This window comes from Drosophila gunungcola (assembly GCF_025200985.1).
Source record: "Drosophila gunungcola strain Sukarami chromosome 2R unlocalized genomic scaffold, Dgunungcola_SK_2 000013F, whole genome shotgun sequence".
In the NCBI taxonomy this organism is placed as follows: Eukaryota; Metazoa; Arthropoda; class Insecta; order Diptera; family Drosophilidae; genus Drosophila; species Drosophila gunungcola.
The window spans coordinates 1,951,587-1,973,913 of NW_026453171.1; the positions used below are offsets into that span (position 1 = coordinate 1,951,587).

Genomic DNA, 22,327 nt, shown 5'->3' on the forward strand with positions numbered 1-22,327 from the left:
AATACCTATTAAGGTTTACCAACCATTCGACTTCTATTTTTTAATATGATGTATTTTAAAGTTTTATTCCAAATTGATTGGTACATATTCATGATTTTGAACAGCAAACAATAGCAAATAAGGTTTGCATTTATATATAACTATAACTTCTAAAAGAGGAAGATTAAATCGACAATTTTAACAGTTCAAAACAGTATTGTTTAAAAAAATATACAATTTCAATGTTGTTTTTTTTTTAAATAGCCTGAATTCAATTTATGTCCCTGGGTTTCTCTTACTAAATTTGGTACAACATGAATCGTTTTTCTCTTTCGTAAACCAACAAAAATCATGCAAGCCAAAACGCATAGTCAACGAAATCACATTTAATTGAAACATAAACAGCTTTGTTTCATTTTTTATTTATTTAGTTTTGTAAAACCCTAACTCTGCTTGTCTGGAAAAAGATTAGATGTGTGCTCATCTAAGATCTTGGGCGTTCCTTCTTCTCCTTGTAGAGGGCCAGGAGGGAGACGTTGGCCACCTTGACGACCTTGAAGCGGACACCGGGAATATCACCGACGGCATGACCCTTACGACCGAAACCGGCGACCAGGACCTCGTCGTTCTCCTCAATGTAGTTCAAGCTACCGTCACGGGGTACGAAGGCGGTGATCTTCTTGCCGTTCTTGATCAGCTGAACCCTCACGCACTTGCGGATGGCAGAGTTGGGCTGTTTGGCCTCGACGCCGCTGTGGAAAGAGGGGTGAACATTTGATTAGTATTGGATGACACAGCAGGTGGATGTTGCTCAAACCAGTTCCATTCACTCTTGGCTGCTGGCACGCTTGTCATCTCACAGTATAATCCTGTGATTTGAGTTGCAAAACAAACAAAACACAAAAATATACTGCGAGGCGTCGAGACGTGGGATCTCTCCGGGATGGCAACCACTTTTGCGGATGACAACTGTACTTACACCTTCTCAAGGACGATTCCCTTGGCGTGGGAAGCACCTCCGAAGGGATTGGCCTTCCATCTGGTTCCCAAATGAGCCTTCTTGTAGTCCTTGTCGGCCCAACGCTGGTCGCGACGGTGGTTCACATGCTTCCTGGCAGTGCGCAGACCTCTTGGCTTGCCTGCAATGGGTAGAAGTAAAACATTAGTTATAGATAGTTGAGGTGCAGAAAAATGCAACAACACAATGTAAACAAATGGGCTTATGCGGCTTCGGTTTTGAGGTTAGATTGAGTCCGAATCTGGCGATACGGGCAAGTGCATTTTGTGCACAAATAACGTTTGTAATTAGTTTCCACGGCTTGCTGGTCCTTATACAACAAGAAATTTTCCAGATACATTCTGCGATTCTTTTGATTTGGCTAGATTTCGCACTGCGAAAAATAGCAAGTTTTGAATTCGCGAGTATTCCACACTTTCAGCTTTTATTCACTTACTCTTTCAGCCGCGCCGCACTCTAAGCTCCACTTGTTCACTGTTTCGCAGCGCTTTTAGCTTATTTCGCACAAAAACTACGCTTTTCAGCAACTCACCCATGATTTTCCAACTTTCTCGGCAAACGGCGGAAATAAAAAGAATCCCTAAAGGTGGGGGAACGTCGATGCCAACATCGACGTTATCGATGTTTTTAGAATATCGGTCGTATCGATGTTTGGCAGGGCATCATCGGTGGCCTTCCATCTCTAGCGAACTTAATTTTTAAATATACCATTAAAAAACTTGGGGTATTCCGTAAAAACTAAATTACTGAATTTATTAAAATTCAACGATGAATGTTAGTACTTAAGGGAACAACCTCTTGTTGTTTCTACTGGAATTTCAAGCAACTGAACAAGTTTTCAATTTGTTATATACTTTAAGGTTTGGATAATAGTTTCGTTGTGTTAATTTAATTTTTCCTCATTTTGAATGAGCTAGAGTTGCATTGTAAAGAGTAGTATTTGAACAGCGGTCAAAATTTTCAGCCGTGCTATTTTCAATAAGAAATAAATCTGCTAGAAAGGTACGCGAAAAGTCATGGTTTTAAAGTTGGACGCCTTGATCGTTGCGCCACAATGTAAGCAGGTCCGGTGCTGGCACCTAAACTCCAGAATGGCGGGTTCCACCGAAGATGAGATATAGAATTATATCTTGGGCAGACATGCTAGAAAATAGCTCTGTTTTTTAATTTCTGTATCCAAATATATTTATTGAAAATCTGACCTATTTCTTGCAATAACGTCCATAATTTCCTCGAACCGCAAAATGGTTACAATGAATTTCCCGTTCCGCCACATTTTCCGCGTATCAAAATCGTTGAATTTTAATTTGCGCACAGCTCTGAAATATACCAAAAAGTAAAAAATATACTATGAGCCTAAGCTAGAGCTGGTACAAAAGTCTATGTTTTTTCGATACTATCGCTTGCAGGGCTGTCGAACCGCTGATCTGGCAGCGCCAAGAAAACAGCTCAAAAACAGTGTGACCATTTCTCACCGATGCCAAAAGTGTTGCTCCACCGCAGACTCAAACCTAGTTCATCCATAGCCCTGTTTTTTTTTCAAACAACGTAACTGGTTTTTAAACTTCTGCTAAAATTATTTTAAAGATTCATCTCGGTTTTAAAATATCCTGTTTTAAGATTATATATAGGAAAGTAAATCCCTAAAGTTGAACTAAAGCCAAAAAAAAAGATGCGTCAAAATTTTTTGGGTTTGGTACATACTGTGATATCCAAATTATGAATAAATGAGTCATCTGTTAGTTATCTTTAGTTCATTCATTTGGGAGGCAACTTGAATTGCGTTTTATTTTATAAACATACATTAATTACGCAATTCATGCTGATCAATGCTCACACGACCGAAATTCCTATGCGAAATGGCATTGCATTGATAAGAAACTGATAGAATGAACGAAACGTCACAGATGCTGCGAAAATTGATAATGAATCTGGCTTTCAATGAAGTCGGAAATCTGTAGGAGACTCTTACATAAGAGCCTCGCTTTAAAAACATTACACGTATGTTTTTATTGCACCTAGCCAAGACCGAAGTACATATTTATGTCAGCCGTATTAATGCGATTAGATTATACACTAAATCCGGCCAAGTTAGGTTAGAAGTTGGCGCCCAATGCTGAAAATGAATTTAATTTCTCTAATCTAATATATTTTTATGACGTGCCACCCATGGCCATATAAATTTGGGGGCTTATCACCGCAGTAAGGGGTTTTTTAGGGGCCCAGAGCAGCGGCTTATCAATCAAAACTCAAAGTCGGCGAGCGTTGATTGGCCGATGTGATAGAGATACAGGAAAACGGAATTGACCTGAAACGATATCGACACCAAAATGTACTTAAAATAATTCATTAATAAAGTTTCCAAAGTTTTCAAAGGGACCAAAGTGCGAGAGTTCCCCGGAAGATAGAACGACCACAACCGGATAAGCGCCAGACTGATAAAAACGTAAAACCCAAGACGGCTTGCGATTCCTTTTGCTTTAATCAATTGGCACTTTTCGAGTACTTACAGTTCATGGCCCTTCTAATGAATTCAAGCCAGAGCCAGACTTTCCATTTTCGCCTACTAATTACCCTTGTCCCGGTTTATCTACCTTACCAGTGCTATGGTTTCATAATTTCTGGAAACAGTTTCGAAATGTCCGGATTCCCTCTTTTGGGCCATTAGTAAGCAGAAAGCCGGTAACCTGCTGATGAGCAAACATAAACTCCAGACTTCCAAAACCCTGTGAATGAGTTCCATTCACATTTTTCAGTTTATCTCTTTGGTAGTGGAAAAAGCCAGAGGCCCACACACGCACAGCACGAGGGCAAACACTCACACACGGGTTATCCAACTCTTGATATTGTTCGAGAACACTACAAAACCATATTTGTGTAGTTTCTTTTGCTCTGGAAAAAGTCCCAAAAAACAAAAAAGAAAGAGAACCGCCGCGGCAAACACTCCCAAAAACACTCGAATCGAATCAGAAACGGAGGCAAAGTCAACAGCAACAACAACAGCAACAACAACAGCAACAACAACAACAACAGCAACAGCAACAGCAATACCAACAGCAATAGCAATACCAACAGCAACTATGGTTGCCGCTGAGCATTGCGTATACGACGGAGTGTTCTCGAGCCATTTTGGCTAAGGAGAGCCATGAAATACCTAAGATGCCGGCAACTCTCATTGCGTTTTTTGCTCTTACAATGGCTGCTCCGGGAGTTTTTTTAGTTTCGTAGGGCGATCAGATCGTATTAGTTCGGATCAGATCCAGGCGATTCCATTCAGAACGCGGTCCGTGTAACCAGAAATCCGAACAACAAGTTACACACTCTCGCAGGGCGAAACACAGATACTCACGCACACCAGCTCAAAGTGTTGCTGCCGTTGCTGTTGGTGTTGCTGTTTGTGTTGCTGTTGCTGCTGCTGCTGCTGCTGCTGCTGCCGTGCTGCTTTCTGCTGCGCGGCTTATACTGCCAACACATTCTGATTTCCCTTAGTTATCTTTAGTCCGTCGCGTCGCTCGCATCGATTCATGAGGCGATCAGGCGTCCGCAGCGGAAACCGCAACTGAGTGTTTCGAAAACGAATGACAGAAAAACAGAGAAAAGTAAAGCAAATAGCACAACTCGAACCGAATCGAAACGAATTCCCGAAACGCGAAGAAAGCAACAGCAACAGCAACAGCAACAGCTAAAGCAATAGCAATAGCAAGAGCAACATCGGCACAGGAACGACATAGCCGCGCGCACTTTTTATATGTTCCGCATATATACATGCTGCTCTGTGCTCCGTTCAGTTCCATTCCGTTCTGTTTGACTATATAAACATATGTATAATCAGATACTGATACATATATGCTAGAAGTATTTTTAAGCGTGTTGTTTCGCTTCACGCCGATCCCGCTTCCTCGTTGACGTTGCCGTTGCCTTTGCCTTTGCCGTTGACTTTTAACTTTCGCTTTTACTGTGTCGGCGTACGCGTTCGATTGCTTTCGCTTTCTCACACCAGACACACATCAAATTCTTTGCAGCGCGCCAAAAATACAGAGCAGAAGTTGCCAATAATATTGCCAATAACAAGCAACTGCAACAGTGCCGCATCATCAACGCCAGCAACACCGACAACATCGACAACATCGACAAGGCGACACCGAAATCGACAACATAACATATAGATAGGTAAGCCAACTCCCAGAACCTGGAGAGTTCTCCCCCCTTCTCTTCTCTTAACTTGGCTCAAAACGGGTTTTGGCCAAAAACAGACGACCACGAACCAAACGACGAAACGCAACGCAGCGACATGCGGCAAAACTGCGAGCGGGGCGGCTTGAAAAATTATCCATGTTCCCACTTAAATGTTGGCCCAAACGAACGGCAGGCAGGCAGGCAGGGCATGGATGTGGGCATGGACGTGGGCATGGGAATGGGAATGGGAATGGGAATGGGAATGGTCTAAAGCCCCCGGCATCGATACCGGGAAAAAGGCAGCGGCATCGAACGACTTTCGAGGCGCAATTTGCAGCCGTCTTTGTTGCCTTGTTTTCCCCCCTGAACTTGAACAAAGAACGAAATCAGCTTACGTTAGATCGATACTAACTAAGCCTATGTTGTTGCTCCCAAGCACAACAATATCAATCCGGTACTGAGCTGAGATCGTGATCTTATGTTATTAATTCGTTTCGAAAATACCACAGTTTGGTCGTGAAACCCATATTTGTGTTTGTCAGTAGAGTTTTTTGACCTCGTTTCGTTTGAAAATCGATCAAAAAAAATATAAATAAAAACTATATAAATATAAATAGATATGATCAAGTAAAAACCATGTGATTTCTGTTTGATGAGCTTCTAGGTTGCTTGACTATAAATTTATTCCCTTTCTGATTCGAGCTATATTAGAAAATATTAATATAAATTTTTCAATAACATTTATACATCGACAGAATATAACCAGTGTAGAGTATCTGTCAGATAGGAAAGTATCTATTTGCACCTGCTGCTTATGCAAATGCGCTTGCCATCATTATCCGCACATTAATAATGGCCAACAATTTTGCATGCAAATCGGCCGGTGAGCTTGGCTTTATCTTCGATCCGATCCGATCCGATCCGACTCAATCCAATATGACTCGATTCGACACGCCTTTCGCCACAGAGTGAGTCAGCGATCGAATTTTTGGCATTTGCCCAAGGCTTCTTCTTTAAGCCCGCTCAGCGCGTGGCTTTTGCTGCGTTTTACCTTACAACCGGTTGCCGGCAAAAAACAAACAAAACAAGCCGCAGGCCAAGTGTTAATGGCAGAACCCACAGCTGTCGAGCAGTCAGAAGTCGAAAATGCCCAGCTGAAACAGACGACATCTACAACTGTATCTCAATCCATCCATCCATCTATCCATCCATCCATCCATCCATATTCATATGTATCAATGGGCCGTGACGCGGGTTGGAAGCATTAGAACTGCAAGATGCCAATGACCCAATTTCCCCCACTCCACCACTAATTGCCCTGCCTTGGCAATTAATCAATTCAAATTTGAACTCGAACTCGAACTCGAAATAGAGATCGAAATCGAAATCGAATCTGAATCAAAGTCAGAGTCAGAGAGACTGGCATGTTTCAATATATATGTTTCGGTTAATTAGGAGCTTGCTTATTAGAAATCTTTAATTCCCATTAGCCAGGCGGCAAAACATGTTTTCTGCATTCACAATGGCCCCACTCATTGCCAAATAAATGGGGTTTTCTCAACATTGGCTTGAGGAATTCTTAGCCACTTGGGTTTCTCATTCATCGGCATGGTCGAGTGCGCCTGCGTGTGGACGGCAGACTGCAGACATTGGATTGGGAAATCCACACCCAGAATGGAGAATGGAGAATGAAGAGTGGAGGGTTGACTGCCTCGAGACTTGAGCTGTGGAAATTTCCACTCAACACGGATCGATAATCGGCCTGTAAATATTGACAACAGATTAAGCCAATTTTAGACTGCAGTTGCAGTTTGTTTGTTTCCTTGATTTGCTTATCAGATCGGCGACAAAAACGAAAACAAAAACAGCAACAGTTACAGCATTTTGGCGCCAATGTCGGGGTCAAAATGGATCGAATCAGTTTGCTTAGCATCACAGCTCGATTCGGGGTTGAGTTGGATTGGAATCAGAGATGGGATGGGATGGGATGGGATGGGATCGGATGTGGAAACTGGGGGGCTGCGTCATGAGACAATGACATCTGTCGATGGGGAAGTGACTGACGCAGCCACGTGCAGATAACCCAATAAGTGTACACTGTACACTTTACACTCAAATAACGCTACGCGAACACACGGATCACGACTTTGCTCGTTGATTATTCTCCTACTCTCGGATTTGATTTAGAAATAATTACGCTGCTTGCACTTATTTTCCATGATTTGAACATGTTAATTGATTACGAGCCATCCCATCCCATGCTCTACTTCCGTCGCAAGAGAGAGAACCCCGGAGCAGAGGCCCCGGCGACCATTGATCGCTCCACTAATTGTCGCGGTCTTTGTTCGTGCCGATAGTGTTCTGTGCTCTGTGGTCTCTGTGGTCTATGGTCTCTGTGGTGTCTTAACTGGTCCACACCAGAAGAATCAGCCGCTGATAGTGCCCCGCATAAGATTGCTAACTGTGTCAGATACTTCCCTCTAAGCACAGCCATATCGTGCTCCTTGGATTACTTAGCCGGGTGAAAGGCCGTGCGATGAACTTGAGGTGACAGCTGGCCTCGAGTGTTTTGCAATCCCAGCCGGAATGGGGTCGACTTGAAGTGGCCACACGAGTGTGGAGTCGTGAAGAGAGTGTGTCCCCTCTTCGGAGAAAGCCATCCGTAGATCAGAACTGATCCGGTGACAAACCAGACATATATTTTTGGAACTCTTCCGCTCGTTTTCGGGGTGATTTGTCACTGAAATACATTTTTGGAACACCAAATACACTTATTCTGCAGCTGTTGCATCACATTCTTCACATTGTTCTTAGTTATTTTAATACAGATAAAAATGATATTAAACAAATAATTATTATAGTTAATCAGAGTAACTTTTTCACACATGAAATGGTTTTTTGCTGCTCTCAAATATTTTTCCTATTTTTAGAACCATTTTAATTAGGCAGCCGTTTATAAGGGCATCTTTTCTATATGCTGTATTTTTATGTTAAATACCATATTTATTTCAAGCTAAGCTTTGTTACTCAAATGTGCAATGAACATTTTTATAGAATTACTTTAAAGACATTTTTGCTCTATAAGTAATTGTGTTAATTCAGAGTTCAAAATTCCACCAAGGAATAAAACAACATCCCAAAACTTAAGAGCATCCCAAAGTCGTTGTTCTTCGGTCCAATGTCTGCGTTTTCACTGCTACCTCTCCGCCAGACTCACCATCTAGGGCTATCGCTCCATTTTGGGGCCGGCTTAGCTAATTAATATTTTGAGCATAAAGTCGTTTAACGATTGCTTCACTTGTACCTACAAATTGCGGCGCTGAGATACGGCTACGAGTATCGGAACCTGTCCGCGACACCGACTATCTAAATGGGTCCGCACGCACGAAGAGTTGGATGAAATCGAGGAGACGGAGGAGGTGGATGAGGATGATGAGGATGAGGAGGAGGAAGTGGAGCCAAGAGAAGGACGCCCGGACGCAGACCAAGAACCGGACGGCCACAGTTGCATGTTATAAATAACAGAGCCATGTACTACTTGCGACATATGTGTGCAATACCGAGGGATACCGACGTTGGCAGATAGAGATACTCGTACTCGAACTTGCAGATACATGTGCGGCAGGAAAACATCTTAAGAAGTCGCCGTCTCCGTCTGCGTCTGCGTCTGCGTCTGCGTTTTTGTCTGTCTGGTCGGCCTTACGCAACCCCCTCCTTAAATGTCCGTCCTTTTCTGGCCATATGTGTTTACCTATAACATTTATTAATTCAATCGACGGGCATCAATTTAAGCGCTGTCAAACAGTCACAATTGGCGCTGACAAGTGTTTGTGACCTCCGCCCCCGTTGGCTCCTAAAAAAAAAACTGACTGATGGATGGGGCGGGGTTCGGGGGTGTTGGCTGTTTACCCGCAGCGGGATTAGCTTACAAGAAGCGGGAGGGGACGGATTCGGAGGCCACGGAGGCCGCAGGAGCCGCCTTGTCACATTACCCGTCGCTTGTGGAGCCAATCCCACCGGGAAGCAAACAAAACGGAGAGCATTAAAGCTAGTTATGCCCGAGCACAAAGTCGGGATAAGGGATACCCTTACCAGCAATAACAACTGGAACTACAGATTACGGATATATTAGATGTAAAGGAGCTGCAGTTCATTTACATATGGATGTTCAATTGTTCTTATCGAGGCAGAGTGTTTACACATTTTAAACAGAAATGAACAGAAAGTTGGACTTATCGGGGAATTGGGTAAAGCAACTTATATAAACACCCTATTGTTACAAACTATTGGATATCAATCATATCATAAGATGCGTATTAAATAATAAGCACGAAAATGTCAAAAAAAAAACATATGTGCATTAAAAATAGGTTCTTATACTACTGTTTTAGACTCTTTGGTATAAAAACTAAACTTAAAAGTATAAGGGTTATATTAGTTAGTACCGAAATAATCTTTATTTATTATTTAATACTGTCAATTTAGTTTCGAAACATAATTATTAAAACTAAACCTTCAGTTATATGTGTACATATAGATGTCAAGTAGTTCTTAGTAGTTCTGGCATATATACATATTATATATGTAACAAAATAATATAAAAATATTTAATAATTAAATATTAAAGACTAAAAGAGTTTAAACCACTACTTTCAGTGGTACTCTACACAAACCCCTTTAGATAGCTGATAAACCCCATTTGGCAGAGTCGCAAGACCCACTCTGGGTGCGTCCTTTAGACAATTTGTAGCCCTAAGATGTCTTCGCTTTCGATATGATGGTCACAATATGGGATCGGGGCAACTAGTAAGCGCTAATGTCTATTTATACTTCTGCTGTTGCAAGTCAGTTACGCGAAGGCACTTGACGGGTTTCCTTCGATGGGTACTCGATGCTCGGCTGCCACTTCTCGGTTCTCGGTTCTCGGTTCTCAATACTCGATTCTCAATTCTCGATTCTTGTTTCTGGGCAATGGGCATCCAGCACTTCCACAGGCCATCGCCGACGTGGCCATTTGGGCATGAAAACGAAAACAAAATCTGAAATACGAGTCGGAAAGAAGGGGTCTGCCTGCCAATGGGTGTGCGGCAAAGTATTATGTTATTGTGTTTGGATTGGCTCGAGGATGGTTGTCGCAATACTTTCGATTGCACAATAAACAAAAACGAGCCACAGCCATGGCCAGACCAGACCAGACCCTTGTGCTATCGTGGCACTTGGTCTTTATGGGGGTCCCATAAATTCGCATGGTCAATGATATAGCCGAAATTCGGTCATAAAGGAAATGAAATTATCAAACTGGGCCCTGTCACGTGGTGGAGGTGCTGAAGGTGCTGAAGGTGCTGAAGGTGCTGCCGTTGCCAGGCACGAATCCGTATCAGTTGGCCATATAAGCCGTATACTGTCCGGTTAAGCCGTTGCCGGGCCACGTAAATCCGCCGTGATAAGCCCCAAATCTGGCAAAATTATCAATTAATTTATGGAATGCAGTCGCCTGCCGGCTACCAGGAGCCAGTGATTATCTATAGCTATATCTCAGTGGCAAACGATGAAATCTCGGTGCCCGTAAATCCCTGCAATTTGTGGTATGACATTGTTTTTTATCAAAGTCTGTCTGGGCGGGGGATGTCAAATATTTGGATGATCAGTTTGGTTTAGTTACAAAATCATCATCATCACAAATCAGCTCGCCTTGTGTGCTTACGACGGCTTTCCAGGCTCCGTCCATGTAAGCATCCGCTCCAGGGCAGTTGGTTGTGAGTTGGCTAAACTCTATGCCAATTTGCCCCTAGGCGGATCAGATTAGATAAAGGCGACAAAGGCGGCAAAGGCAGTAAAGCCAGCAAAGCCAGCGCCAAGGCCAAGAGTTTGTTAGCCGAAAGATGTGGACAAACAAGGGAAGCACTCAAAAGAAAAGGCAAAATTCACACAACAATATGTACTCGTGTGCCGTCTTCTGTCTTCTGAGTTCTGACTTCTGCCTCTGCCAAATGGAATACATAATTGCAAATTCCATTTGCTGTTTTTTTTTTACTTGGCCAAGACAATCGTTGACGCACTCCTGGCCCTGGCATTGGCCATGGCGTTTGACGTTTGACAATCCCACCACCCACCACCCACCACCCACTGATCACCCACTGATCACCACCTGACACCCACCCATCCAACCAGCAAAGACCACCCCCCCCTCAGTGCCATCTGCCGATTGACGTCGATGTGATAAACAGCAAACAGCAAAAAGCAAAAAGCGAAAAGCAAAAGCCTTTCACACCACGCACCTATTTTCGCAGATATCCCACAGATACATTTGCATAGCTGCGGGAAAACGAATAGTGACTGTGCTCTTGAAATCTTTTGAGAGATTATGAAATGCTTTTGAATATATTTATTTAATCTGTTTACATATGGGCTAGTATTTATTTTGTTTTGTTTGTTGTTAATATATATTTTATAAATAATCATTATCTGACAGAGAACATTTAAATTCCTTTTATTGGTATTAGTCATTTTATTAGAAATAAGTAAAAGACTTTCGTAAAATATTTAATTCCAAATAAAAAGCAAATTTATTATTTCATTACATTTTCTTTAATAATATTATTATTATATTATATAAATAAATAGATAAATATAGAAGAAATCAAGTACTTTGTTGAGTCTGTCAATATATATTTTATTAATGATTATTTTCCGATTTTTTAGCACTTCATTTTCTAATAAAAAAAGGACTATCCAAAAATATTATATATAATATATTATATATATTACGATTACAGTCTGTCATCATAAACTACAAAGCAATGCTAATGCTAAGATGTAGAGAATATAATATACTTTTGAATATATATTATTTGTTTAATCTGTTTTCCAACCAATTAGTACTATTTTAGCTAGTACAAAAGTCTAAATAAATAAGTATATAATTATAATTTATTTTGTGCGGTTTGTTAATATATATTTTATTATTGATTATTTTCTGCCAGTGAATATTAATTTGTTTTTTTAGCACTATGAAAAAAAAGTAAAGCTGCTAAAAAAATATTTTATAAAAATTGTCCACAAATATTTAAAATTGTACTAGAAAGTGTTTTTACCAGCATTACTTTTTTTAATGCATTTGAAATTAATGCAATGCTCATGCTTACATGCACAACTCTGTTTCTGGGTTATCCTGTATTTGGGAACTAATCCTGCTGAGTTTCCCAAATTGCCCACTAATATTTTAACCTGGACTGTGGCAATACAGGTACAGGTACAGGTACAGGGTGAATGTTCAATTGCGCGGCTATCGGGACACGTGACATTTAAAAATAGACCGATTCCATGCTAAATGGGCTGGGCCATGGGGGCGTATACGCAATGTGAAGGCCACTCGTTTTTGGGGTAAACACTTGCGTAACCAATCAAGCTGAGTGCTTCCCTACTGATCCATTCATCGGCCTAATCCTAATTAATCCTTGCAGGAAATGGCCACGCAACAGACGAGGTCGCAGGACGAGCTGGCCACCAACAACCTGGTGTCCCGGCAGCCGGACAACATCAAGGAGGAGAATGAGAACGAGGACGAGATCGAGGAGGCGGCTGTTGTGGTGCCGCCGGACAGCGGCTGGGCCTGGGTGGTAATGGTTGCCTCCTTCCTCTGCTGCACGGTGATCGACGGCATCGTCTTCTGCTCGCCAATGATCCAGGAGCAGCTGATGGCGGAGTTCCATGTGAGCAAGGGCTATGTGGCGTTCGTGTCGTCGCTGCTCAGCGGCTGTTACCTGATGGCCGGACCCTTTGTGAGTGCGCTGGCCAACCGGTTCGGCTTCCGTCCGGTCACCATCACTGGGGCCATATTCGCGGCCATCTGCTTCGGCCTGTCGTACTTCGCCACCAGCGTGGAGTACCTCTTCCTGATCTACGGCGTGCTGGGCGGCATTGGCTTCTGCATGGTCTACATCCCGGCCGTGGTCATCATCGGCTTCTACTTCGAGAAGTGGCGTGCCTTGGCCACGGGCGTTGCCATGTGCGGCTCCGGCGTGGGCACCTTTGTCTTCGCCCCCCTCACCAAGGTGCTGCTGAAGAGCGGCTGGCGCGAGACCCTGGCCATCCAGGGTGCCATTGTGCTGCTGTGCGCCGTCTTCGGCCTGACCTTCCGGCCCATCCAGCCGATCACGCTGTCCGCCAGCAACGAGGAGGATCCGGAGAAGAGCAAACTGAATGGACACGGCAACACGGTGGCTCCCACGCCCCAGCTGCACCAGGCGGCCTTCACCAAGCCGTTGCCCGAGGGTCGATTCGCCTATTCGATGCCCAACTCGGCCCACAACACGTACATGGGTGCGTCGCAGCGCAACCACTACCCCACCGCCCAGGAGATCTTCAAGGGCATGAACCTGGAGCGCCGCCCCTCGGGCACCACCCCGGGTGGCAAGGGAACGGAGCTGAAGCAGCTGCGCAAGTCGCAGCCCACCACGCCCAACGGCGATCCGCAGCAGTTGACCTTCAATCTGCACAAGGAGCTGACCACCGTGGGCGAGAACGAGGAGGAGGCGGAGAACGACAATCTGCTGGAGACGGAGGCCAAGCCGGTGACCATCCAGGCGCGTCGCCACACGGTCTCCGGACGTCGGCCCCAGGACATTGGCAAGCGGTCCGCCGCCGCCGCCCACGAGGCCCATCACGGACAGACGCACTCCTCGTCGCGACCCATGTACCGCGACGATATCTTCTTTACGGGATCATTGACCCGGATACCGCAGTATCAGTCGCAGACATCGCTGGCCTACCACATGTCCGTCACCCGATTGCCCACCAAGCAGGATATGCTGGAGGAGCGACAGAAGGGATGCCGCATCTGCCCGGAGGCAGTGCGTCGCACCCTGGCCACCATGCTGGACACCACGCTGCTCAAGTCGCCCGCCTTCATGTGTTTGGCCTTCAGCGGCTTCCTCACCATGATGGGCTTCTTTGTGCCCTTCTCGTTCCTGGTGGACCGCGCCAAGGCCGCCGGCATGGATGAGGACACCGCCCTGGACGTGCTCGGCGGCATCGGCATTGTGAACACCTTCGCCAGGATCGTGTGCGGTTCGATCAGCTCGTTCCCGGCCATCAAGCCGCTCTGGCTGAACAACTTCGCCCTGACCGCCGGCGGCATCGCCACCATCTTCAGCGGCGTGGTCATCACCACGGCCAGCCAGTGGACATTCGCCCTCTTCTTCGGCATCTGCATCGCCTGCTTCTCGGCTCTGCGCTCCCTCATCGCCGTCGAGCTGATCGGCCTGGAGAAGCTGACCAACGCCTACGGATTCCTGATGCTCTTCCAGGGCCTGGCGGCCACCTTTGGCAGTCCCATTGCGGGTGAGTAATGGGGCACTACAATTTGCCTTTTATCCGTACCGCAACTTAGCTCTACTAACTAACTTGGCTAAAACCGGGTTAACATCTCAAAACAAAACAAAAGAAAAAAGCTTAACAAAAATAGGATTTAAATTAAAAGTACAACTGAATTATACCACAAGTTTTTGAAAATATACCTCTCAATTTTCGTCTAGTTATAGTTATAGTGTTTTTGAATCTTAGTAATCTAATATTGTCTTTGTTAAAGAAGAATCAGATTAAGGAGTGTATATAAGGAAGATATAATTCTGCGTCTCAGTTTATTAAATACACAATTATACATTAAAATATAAAAACTATTCATCCAAAACGCAAATGACAATTATTTATACCAATTACTAGCCATGTTTAACAAAAACTATAAAATCTAGATGTTTGGGATTTTAAATGCAGATTCAAGTTTTTTTTATTCAAAATGTGGACACGCCCAATCGGTAAAGTTTGTCGTGTCATTCAGCAGCACGGTAATGGTTAGTTTTTAGGCTATATATGTTTATTAGGTCAATACCTATCCACTCATACAAAAATCTTTAAAATCAAACCAGTTTTTTAAAAGTTCGTTGATTAAATGCAAATTTGTTTGGTAGATGGCGCCACCTAAAACCCGGTTATTTCAGGGGGCATATTTATTGTTTTGAAGTTGATAAAATACCGTAACGGTCGGTCCACTTGATTTTATTTATTTAATTTAATTTAATTTTAACTATTAAGGCCAACTTTAAAATAGGATATATGCACAAGCTCTTAAAGCTATAAAAAAAAGGAAATTTAAAAGACCTTCCTTTCTTGTTCGGGGTCACCAAACTTATATATGAACTTATTAATTTACAAGAAATTGACATAAACTAATGTTTTGATAATTTGAATACCCCACAGGAATCCTGTACGAGATGACGAACAGCTACAACATGGCCTTCTACTTCGCCGGTGGCCTCATCCTGCTGTCGGCCTTCCTGTGCTACCCGCTCACCTGTGTGAGCAGGTGGGAGCAGCGGCGCAACGAGAAGCTCACCCCCCTGCCGGCGGCCTAGGGAGCTAAGCTGTGGAGCGAATGGAGCAAACGAAGACCTACCTGCCCAGCCAGACAGCCAAACAGCCTAACAGCCCGAACACCTTGTCATCGCGCAGCCGCTAACTGACTGTCTCCGATGGCAGTGGCACCTTCGGTTTTTGGCAACATACTAATTGTCAATTGCCAATTGCCAATCAGTCGATGGACATGCCGATGGAGTTCCACACCGGTTTCGGTGGGGAAGCGAGCGAGCGCGGAAGCGTGTTCCGAGTACTTGATACGTTAAGATTAGACTAAGCGTAATGTTGTGCCTTCAGCGATATCGAGTGCCTATCACAGCACACAACACCTTACCCTTACCCTAAATCACAATCACACACCCAATCACACACACACACACGCATAACAGCCAAGTGGAGCGAGTGTAAATTATGTTTCTATAAGCTTTAGTGGAGGAGCAGCATAGGCTAAGCGGATTGCAGTGGAGTGCAGTGGAGAACCGAACACATTATTAATATTATTATGATAGCCGTAAGCAGCTGAGCACATGGCTGGGCCACAAGTCGACTGCCAAGTTAAGAATCGTTTGTTGAGTTATTTAACATGATAGGGAACGAGCATTTGTTTACCCTCTAAGAGATATGGTACTGCACCGCCACCACGGACTTGTTACATAGCTAGCTAGATATACGTTTATCAATCAATCAATCAAACAATCAATCAATTAGAGACGCGGCCAGCCGATCGTTTGGTGCGGGGTTAATGCACCTCGATACCGCTGCATCGTGGGATTAGCCGATCGTGGACAAAACAAATAAACAATCAGCCACACGATGAGGCATCTGCTACAAGCGCTGTGCTCTTATGCAAACAGATTTATATATTAAACGATACAGATACAGATACTGATAGAGAGAAACACACGGACCGCTACATACTCAGCACGTTGAGTGCGTTTCGCGTTTACGTTTACGTTTATCAACTACAATTACAATTACATTGAAACAGAAAGAATGATTTGTATTACATTTAAATTAATTAAAATGAGTTTACATTGCATTGCATGCGACATAAGGTTACACTTCATAAACAATAAAGACGATTTCAGTAATACGAACTAACGATCTATTGGTTTATTACTTTCGGAGCGCAAAGTAGGCTTAACTAAGGGGCTCGGGGCTCGAAGCTCGGAGCTCAAGCGTGACTATGAACGAACATTTGCAATGTGGGCTTAAACTATCCAGTTAAGTTAAATAAGTAACGCCTCAGATGTTGTGTTGTGTCTTTGGTCATGGCACACTACTTCTCCTGATTCAGTGAATTGATGAACTCCTCCAGCTTCTCCTGTATCTGTCGCACTTTGACTGTTGAATTGGGAGCAATTAGGATGGCGCTAAATTCAATTAACCGGTTAACTCACTCAGTTCCTCGGCCAGCAGCACTCGCTTGCCGGTGAGCAGGTATCCCTTCTTCTCCTCGTCGTCGCTGAACTCGTCCAGCACCGCCTTGATCTCCTTGTCCAGGCGCCGCGCCTCCCGATTGATCACCTGCTGCCTCAGCGCATTGCCCGTTATCTTGATCACCTGCTGGATGCGCCAGAAGAGCACCACGTCGCTGCAGGAGATCTGAAAGTGGCAGAAGGGAACCATAAATACCATTAAATAAATTGGTTCGAATGAGGCGAAAGTCTTCCGGCTCACCTCGCACTCTGCCCCCTGCTGCGTGTAAAGGTAGTAGGCTTTCCGGCAATCCTTTGCCCGCTGCAACGCCTGCTGCAGGAAGTGTCTGAAGGGAAGGACATAAATGTCACAGATAGGCCTGAAATGGTGTTAGACAAGTCAACTCACTTTCTGTAGACTGGGAACCACGTTTGCCTAATGTAGTCCGTGTCCACGTCCACATTATCACGCTGGAGGTTCTTGCGCACCGTCGTCAGCTCATCATGGGTTAGAGTGGGTAAATGTTTCTACAATTATTGTTATAAGAATTAGAGTACGATTATAAAAAATATCAAGATAGTCAATAAAGGTTAAGATTTCTTTGGATATTTTACAATACAAAAAAATATATTTTAGTTATGCCTAAATGAGAATGCTTATAACTTTAAGATTTCAACGGTTACAAAACGGTTTCAAGAATAATTTCGTTTTAATCATTAATAATTTTGAAATTATTCTTTTAATATTGAAATTAAATGTGAAGAATAAATTGGGAAAGTTTTTAAGTATTTAAAGTTATTTTTATCGTATAATTGACATTATTGACATTTAAACAGGGACCATAGTTAATAATCATTAATCTGATTAACAAAAAAAAAACCACACTTTAAAAATTGTTTTTTGAGTATAATTTTTAATTGCCCACTCAATAATTATTATTGTTTTGAGCCGAAAAATAATAATTACTCATCAGCGATATTTCGCTCAAAGTCGGATAACTTTTTTTGTGCAGCATTTTTGAAAGAGATTGATCTGTTGGCTTATTAATTTAATCAAAAAACCCAAATTCAAATTTTATATATTTTTTATAGTTACAAAAAAAAATGTATTTGGAAATACGGGTTAATAGGCTAAAAAACAATTTCTTTTAATAATTTTTTGATCAGAAAACATTGTTAAAAATAAAATTAAATATTTTTTGAGTACCTTTTTTTTTTTCTCAACAAATAATTATTAAATTGTTATTTTTGTTATAGCATTTCAATGTGTACGGTCTCTATATTTTAAACTTTTAAGCTTACCGTATCGTTCTTGAGGATTTTGTCGAGTTCGTTCTTGACGCCTCGCCTCTTCTGCTGATCCTGCGTCAGGTACTGCCAGTGGGTGAACCGTCGCAATTGACCGGGTCCGAACATCTGGGCCAGCGTCTCCTCCGTCTGCACGAGCTTGGCATTGACGGAAGTTTCCAGGAACTTGACCGCCGAGTCCCACTCCTGTTTGTCGTGCACGAAGCGATCCTCCAGGGTGTTCAGCTGGATCACGCGCAGCATGTCGATGGCTTTGTCCTCCCAGCTGTGCCGGCGAATGGCCTCGTCCACCACTGCGGACTTGAGCTGATCGAAGATGCCGTCGTGATCCTGCGTCTTCTTCGAGCGCTCCATCAGCGAGATGAATTCCAGCTGCAGGGCCTCCCAGCCAGCCTCCACCGATTTGGCTGGCAACGCCTGCTCCGCCCACTGGCGCAGCTTAATGTCCACCATTGTGTTGAAGGAGTCTATAAAGAGCGCAATCATTAGATGCAATTAGTTGAGCGAAACTAGCCCGGCACACAAATATGGGGGTATAATGGTAGACAAAGCCACAAAACACTCAAATGCCTAACTCGATAAATGCAATTTGAACCAATTAGACATTGATTTCGCTGAATTCATTGAGCAAATTAACGCAGCTGTCATAAAATGCAAAGTAAATAGCCGCAGTGCGGGCCATAACGTGTTTGTCGGCGATTAATCGCTGATATCGCATACATTTTCATACTGTGCACATTAACAAAAATCTGGTTACGTTACAGGTGCTCGTAAATCTCCGCTCATAACACTTTCCGGCACATGACTGGGCCGCAGGCCCTGTGACGATCCCGGCTTAGTCACTCTATTTTCGGGGCAAAGGCAAACGGTGCTAATGGCGATGAATTTGGACGCCGGGGAGTACACATTAAATTTACACGCATGATTCAATGGGGAGTCGCGCAGGAGGTCCAAAACCGGTTTAGAAATCTTCGACGCATGTGATTCCCTTGCACGGGAATGCGGGCCATGTTAAATGCAAAATTAAACAAAACATTTTTACGACACGACATTTACAGATACACGTGAAGTTCGAGGCAGGGGAAAGCCCCTTTGAAGAACTGCACACAATGACGGGCGATGGGATGGACGTGCCCCCAATGATGACGTCGGCGAAGTCTGCCTACAACCTACAACTTAGCACTACAAAATATTACTTTGAGAACCTGACTGAGCGGCGGGCAGGTAGATGGTTTCAAACACATAGTTGGAGAGCTTCTCCCACAGCTTGGTGTTGAGGGCGTCGTCCCACTTCTTGGCGGAGATTTGCGAGAGCGTCACCACCTCGTCCAGTATCTCGCCCTTGGCCTTGTCGAACAGCTCGTCACGGCCAGACTCGCGCAATCTAAGAAATTTGACCAGAGATGTTAAATAGATCAATCAATATGAGATAAAAGCAGCCACCTGGGAAAGTTGTTTTTCCATTCGGTTTCCAGATTGAATCTGGTCGCCTTAAATGCATCCGCCTGCTGCTCAATGGTCTCCCGCACCATCTTCCAGAAACGATCCGACACCGCCAAGCTGAGATTACGGCTCGTCACTTGATGCGGCATGATAACTCCACGACGACTAAGTTTAAAGAGGTTGACTTTAGTTTCATACATCATATCTTGCATATGCGTTCGATACTCACTGAAAAAGCTTGGAGTTCTTAAAGAAATCCTCTTCGTACTGCCGTATGGCATCTATGCTATCATCCTTTCGTCCGCGTCCAGTCACGACGGCATAGTAACCCAGAGCCTTCATGGGAAAGAGTTTGCCGGAGAGGATTTTCCTTATCCTGTCGGGATCGGCGAGTTCCTCGGCCAGATCCACCTTGGTGAGCACAAAAATGGTACGCCGGCCCAAAGGATCACATTGCATGACCAAATCGGTGACATTGCTGCGTTCGGCATCCACAGATCCGTCCTGAATGCAGAGGATAATGGCATTCGGGTTGCTCATGTAGTGCTTGGTCATCTGGTGAATCGAATCTTTGGTATCCGACGCCATGTCCACAGTCATGGTCTAAAGAAAATCATATATTAAAATTTGATATTTAAGGTATATGCAAAAAGTAAGGTAAGGTAAGGTAAGGTATATGCATTACCGAAATAATGCCTGGCAGATCCACAAGAACCATGCGCTGAAGACCGGGACCCTTGACGGTCATGGAAATGACTTCATTGCTCACTGTTTTGCCACCTCGCACAGACGCCTTCATGCGGAACTCCACATCGCGGCGCAGCTCTTGCAGGTCAGACTCCTTGGTCAGATCGTATTCCCGATCCGAATCGCGGAACTGAGCCACATGGTAGGGTCCTTCGGCCAGGGTGACCTTCACTGGGGCTCGCGTCATCATCTCTCCACTGCCGCGTGGAAAGATGCGAGCCTTGGCAATGGATTCCAGCACAGAGGTCTTGCCGCTGCTCTGATCTCCCACCACAACGACACGGGGCAGGTGATCGGCCATGGTGTAGCCCGTATCATAGCCCGACAGCTCGTCCAGAACCTCCGAGTACATGTCTATCAGGGACTTTTTGATCTTCTTCGCCGTTGTCTTTTTGTTACTCTTGAGGATGAGGTACTGCTGGCGCAGCTCGCGGTTCTCCTTTTCCATCTTCTCCAGCTCCTTTTGGTACTTGATCTGCACGTTCATGATCTCTGTCTGCAGGGTCTCCACCTGGCTCTGCAGCTTCTCTGTGGGCAAAACCAATGTAATGTATATATGCTCGATTTTCAAGGGACCCTGGAACTTACCATACTTCTTGCGACTCTCATCGGAGGTTATGCCCAGAGCGGCCACCGTCGTCTTGGCCTTCAGGTCATCTTTGGCTGCAACAGATGTTAGGAATAAGTCTCGACTACGGTGGGCAGGGTTCTCTCACTTTAAATTGGCCCCAAGGTTGGGAGTCTGTGTGTTTGTGTGAACCTACTTTCGACAATCTGAACTCCTTGATAGTCGGCCGCCTCGATGGCATCGTCCAGACGACTGTCGAACCAGCTGCGCCATTCCGACAACTTATCCTCGCCCAGCTGCTTGAGCTTTGGATCTACAAGCAAACGCGCCAATAACATCATTAACAGTATCAGTCAGTGCGAAATCAAATCAAACAAAACGAAGATTTCAATGCGATTCTGACCCCGGTAATGACCATTTAAAGTGAGAGATAGAAGGGGCGAGAAAAGGAGGCGCAGCAGGGACACTTACCCACATCGATGGCGTTCTTGACCAGGGAGCCCACCTCGATGAGATTCCGCGAGAACTGGCTCCACCGCTCGCCCTGCGGCATGGCATCCTCCAGCCACTTGAAGTCGGGCAGGCCATCCTTCCAGTCCTCGTATTTCTGGGCAAAAACAATGCGTATCTTTTGAATTTGCAACGAGTGTTATATAACATGCGAAACTCACTTTGCTCAGGGACACGCCCCCGCCGATGGCGCCGCCCAGGACGATGTAGCGCAACTTGAGGGCTCCCCGCAGGATGCGCACCACCAGCATCCCGTAGCCACGCGACGGCGGAGGCATCTGCCAACCCCTCGCCGGATTGCCGGCGAGCAGGAACTCCTCGTGGCGCTGATGGGAACGCGAGCTGCCATTATCCTGCTGACGACGCGGGTGGCTGGTGATCCGGCTGAGTGTGGAATGGTTGCAGCAGGCCACTTTCGTGGAGTAGACAACAGCTTTTCTCGCGGTGCGCCTGTGGATGAAACACGGCCAAATGAGAGATGCGCCGATGACGAAATCGTCCGGAAAAAGGCGAGGTAAGCCGTTGGCCTCTGCCGCGGCGGCCACGCATCCTTACCGGTAAGTGTTCTGATAGATGCGCAACATGACTGCTGGTCAGGATAACAGTTTCCGCTCAGTTAACTTTGTTTATTTATTAGTTATTAATCAATTTTCGTGCCGCAAAAAATCATCTCTTTTTCGGGACCGGGGCTGTGTGACCAGAGGCGGAACAGCTGATCGGCAGTGTTGGAAAAGACACTACTTTGGT

At 44.6% G+C, this 22,327-nt stretch overlaps 3 protein-coding genes across 7 annotated transcripts; 1 reads left to right on the top strand and 2 right to left on the bottom strand.

Annotated features, from left to right (window-relative positions):
- Positions 1-359: 359 nt before the first annotated feature.
- LOC128256169 (40S ribosomal protein S23) lies at positions 360-1,654 on the bottom strand. The gene is made up of 3 exons (XM_052986304.1): positions 1,530-1,654; positions 959-1,118; positions 360-731 (listed from the first exon to the last, which is right to left on the bottom strand). Exons 1-3 carry the CDS (start codon positions 1,531-1,533, stop codon positions 464-466), a joined length of 432 nt encoding a protein of 143 aa, XP_052842264.1. The 5' UTR covers positions 1,534-1,654; the 3' UTR covers positions 360-463.
- A 2,802-nt stretch (positions 1,655-4,456) lies between these two features.
- On the top strand, positions 4,457-16,688 carry LOC128256295 (uncharacterized). 2 transcript variants are annotated; one of them, XM_052986591.1, is made up of 4 exons: positions 4,457-4,596; positions 5,020-5,167; positions 12,637-14,515; positions 15,431-16,688. In XM_052986591.1, the coding sequence occupies exons 3-4, from the start codon at positions 12,640-12,642 to the stop codon at positions 15,583-15,585; spliced, it is 2,031 nt and encodes a 676-aa protein (XP_052842551.1). In that variant the 5' UTR covers positions 4,457-4,596; positions 5,020-5,167; positions 12,637-12,639; the 3' UTR covers positions 15,586-16,688. The 2 variants fall into 2 exon arrangements, with proteins under 2 accessions (XP_052842551.1, XP_052842553.1); XM_052986593.1 differs by having other exon boundaries at positions 4,482-4,596; positions 4,998-5,167.
- LOC128256293 (dynamin-like 120 kDa protein, mitochondrial) lies at positions 16,669-22,295 on the bottom strand. Of its 4 annotated transcripts, none has more exons than XM_052986588.1 (14): positions 22,136-22,295; positions 21,742-22,030; positions 21,542-21,677; positions 21,267-21,383; positions 21,091-21,165; positions 20,441-21,030; positions 19,985-20,358; positions 19,756-19,920; positions 19,518-19,696; positions 18,307-18,779; positions 17,414-17,532; positions 17,267-17,351; positions 16,987-17,191; positions 16,669-16,930 (listed from the first exon to the last, which is right to left on the bottom strand). In XM_052986588.1, exons 1-14 carry the CDS (start codon positions 22,162-22,164, stop codon positions 16,866-16,868), a joined length of 2,901 nt encoding a protein of 966 aa, XP_052842548.1. In that variant the 5' UTR covers positions 22,165-22,295; the 3' UTR covers positions 16,669-16,865. The 4 variants fall into 4 exon arrangements, with proteins under 4 accessions (XP_052842548.1, XP_052842547.1, XP_052842550.1 ...); XM_052986587.1 differs by having other exon boundaries at positions 19,509-19,696; XM_052986590.1 differs by lacking the exon at positions 21,267-21,383.
- Between the last annotated feature and the right edge of the window lie 32 nt (positions 22,296-22,327).

What these genes read in the sequence shown, in the direction of transcription:
- LOC128256169 (XM_052986304.1), bottom strand. An exon ending in GGAATCGTCCTTGAGAAGGT is followed by an intron (nt 732 to 958) that starts GTAAGTACAGTT and finishes CTCTTTCCACAG; the next exon opens with CGGCGTCGAGGCCAAACAGC.
- LOC128256295 (XM_052986591.1), top strand. Translation starts at nt 12,640, where the DNA reads ATGGCCACGCAACAGACGAGGTCGCAGGACGAGCTGGCCACCAACAAC. An exon ending in CTTTGGCAGTCCCATTGCGG is followed by an intron (nt 14,516 to 15,430) that starts GTGAGTAATGGG and finishes AATACCCCACAG; the next exon opens with GAATCCTGTACGAGATGACG.
- LOC128256293 (XM_052986587.1), bottom strand. Translation starts at nt 22,164, where the DNA reads ATGTTGCGCATCTATCAGAACACTTACCG. An exon ending in ATCTGCCAGGCATTATTTCG is followed by an intron (nt 20,359 to 20,440) that starts GTAATGCATATA and finishes GATTTTCTTTAG; the next exon opens with ACCATGACTGTGGACATGGC. An exon ending in CGCTCAGTCAGGTTCTCAAA is followed by an intron (nt 18,780 to 19,508) that starts GTAATATTTTGT and finishes CGCTCTTTATAG; the next exon opens with ACTCCTTCAACACAATGGTG.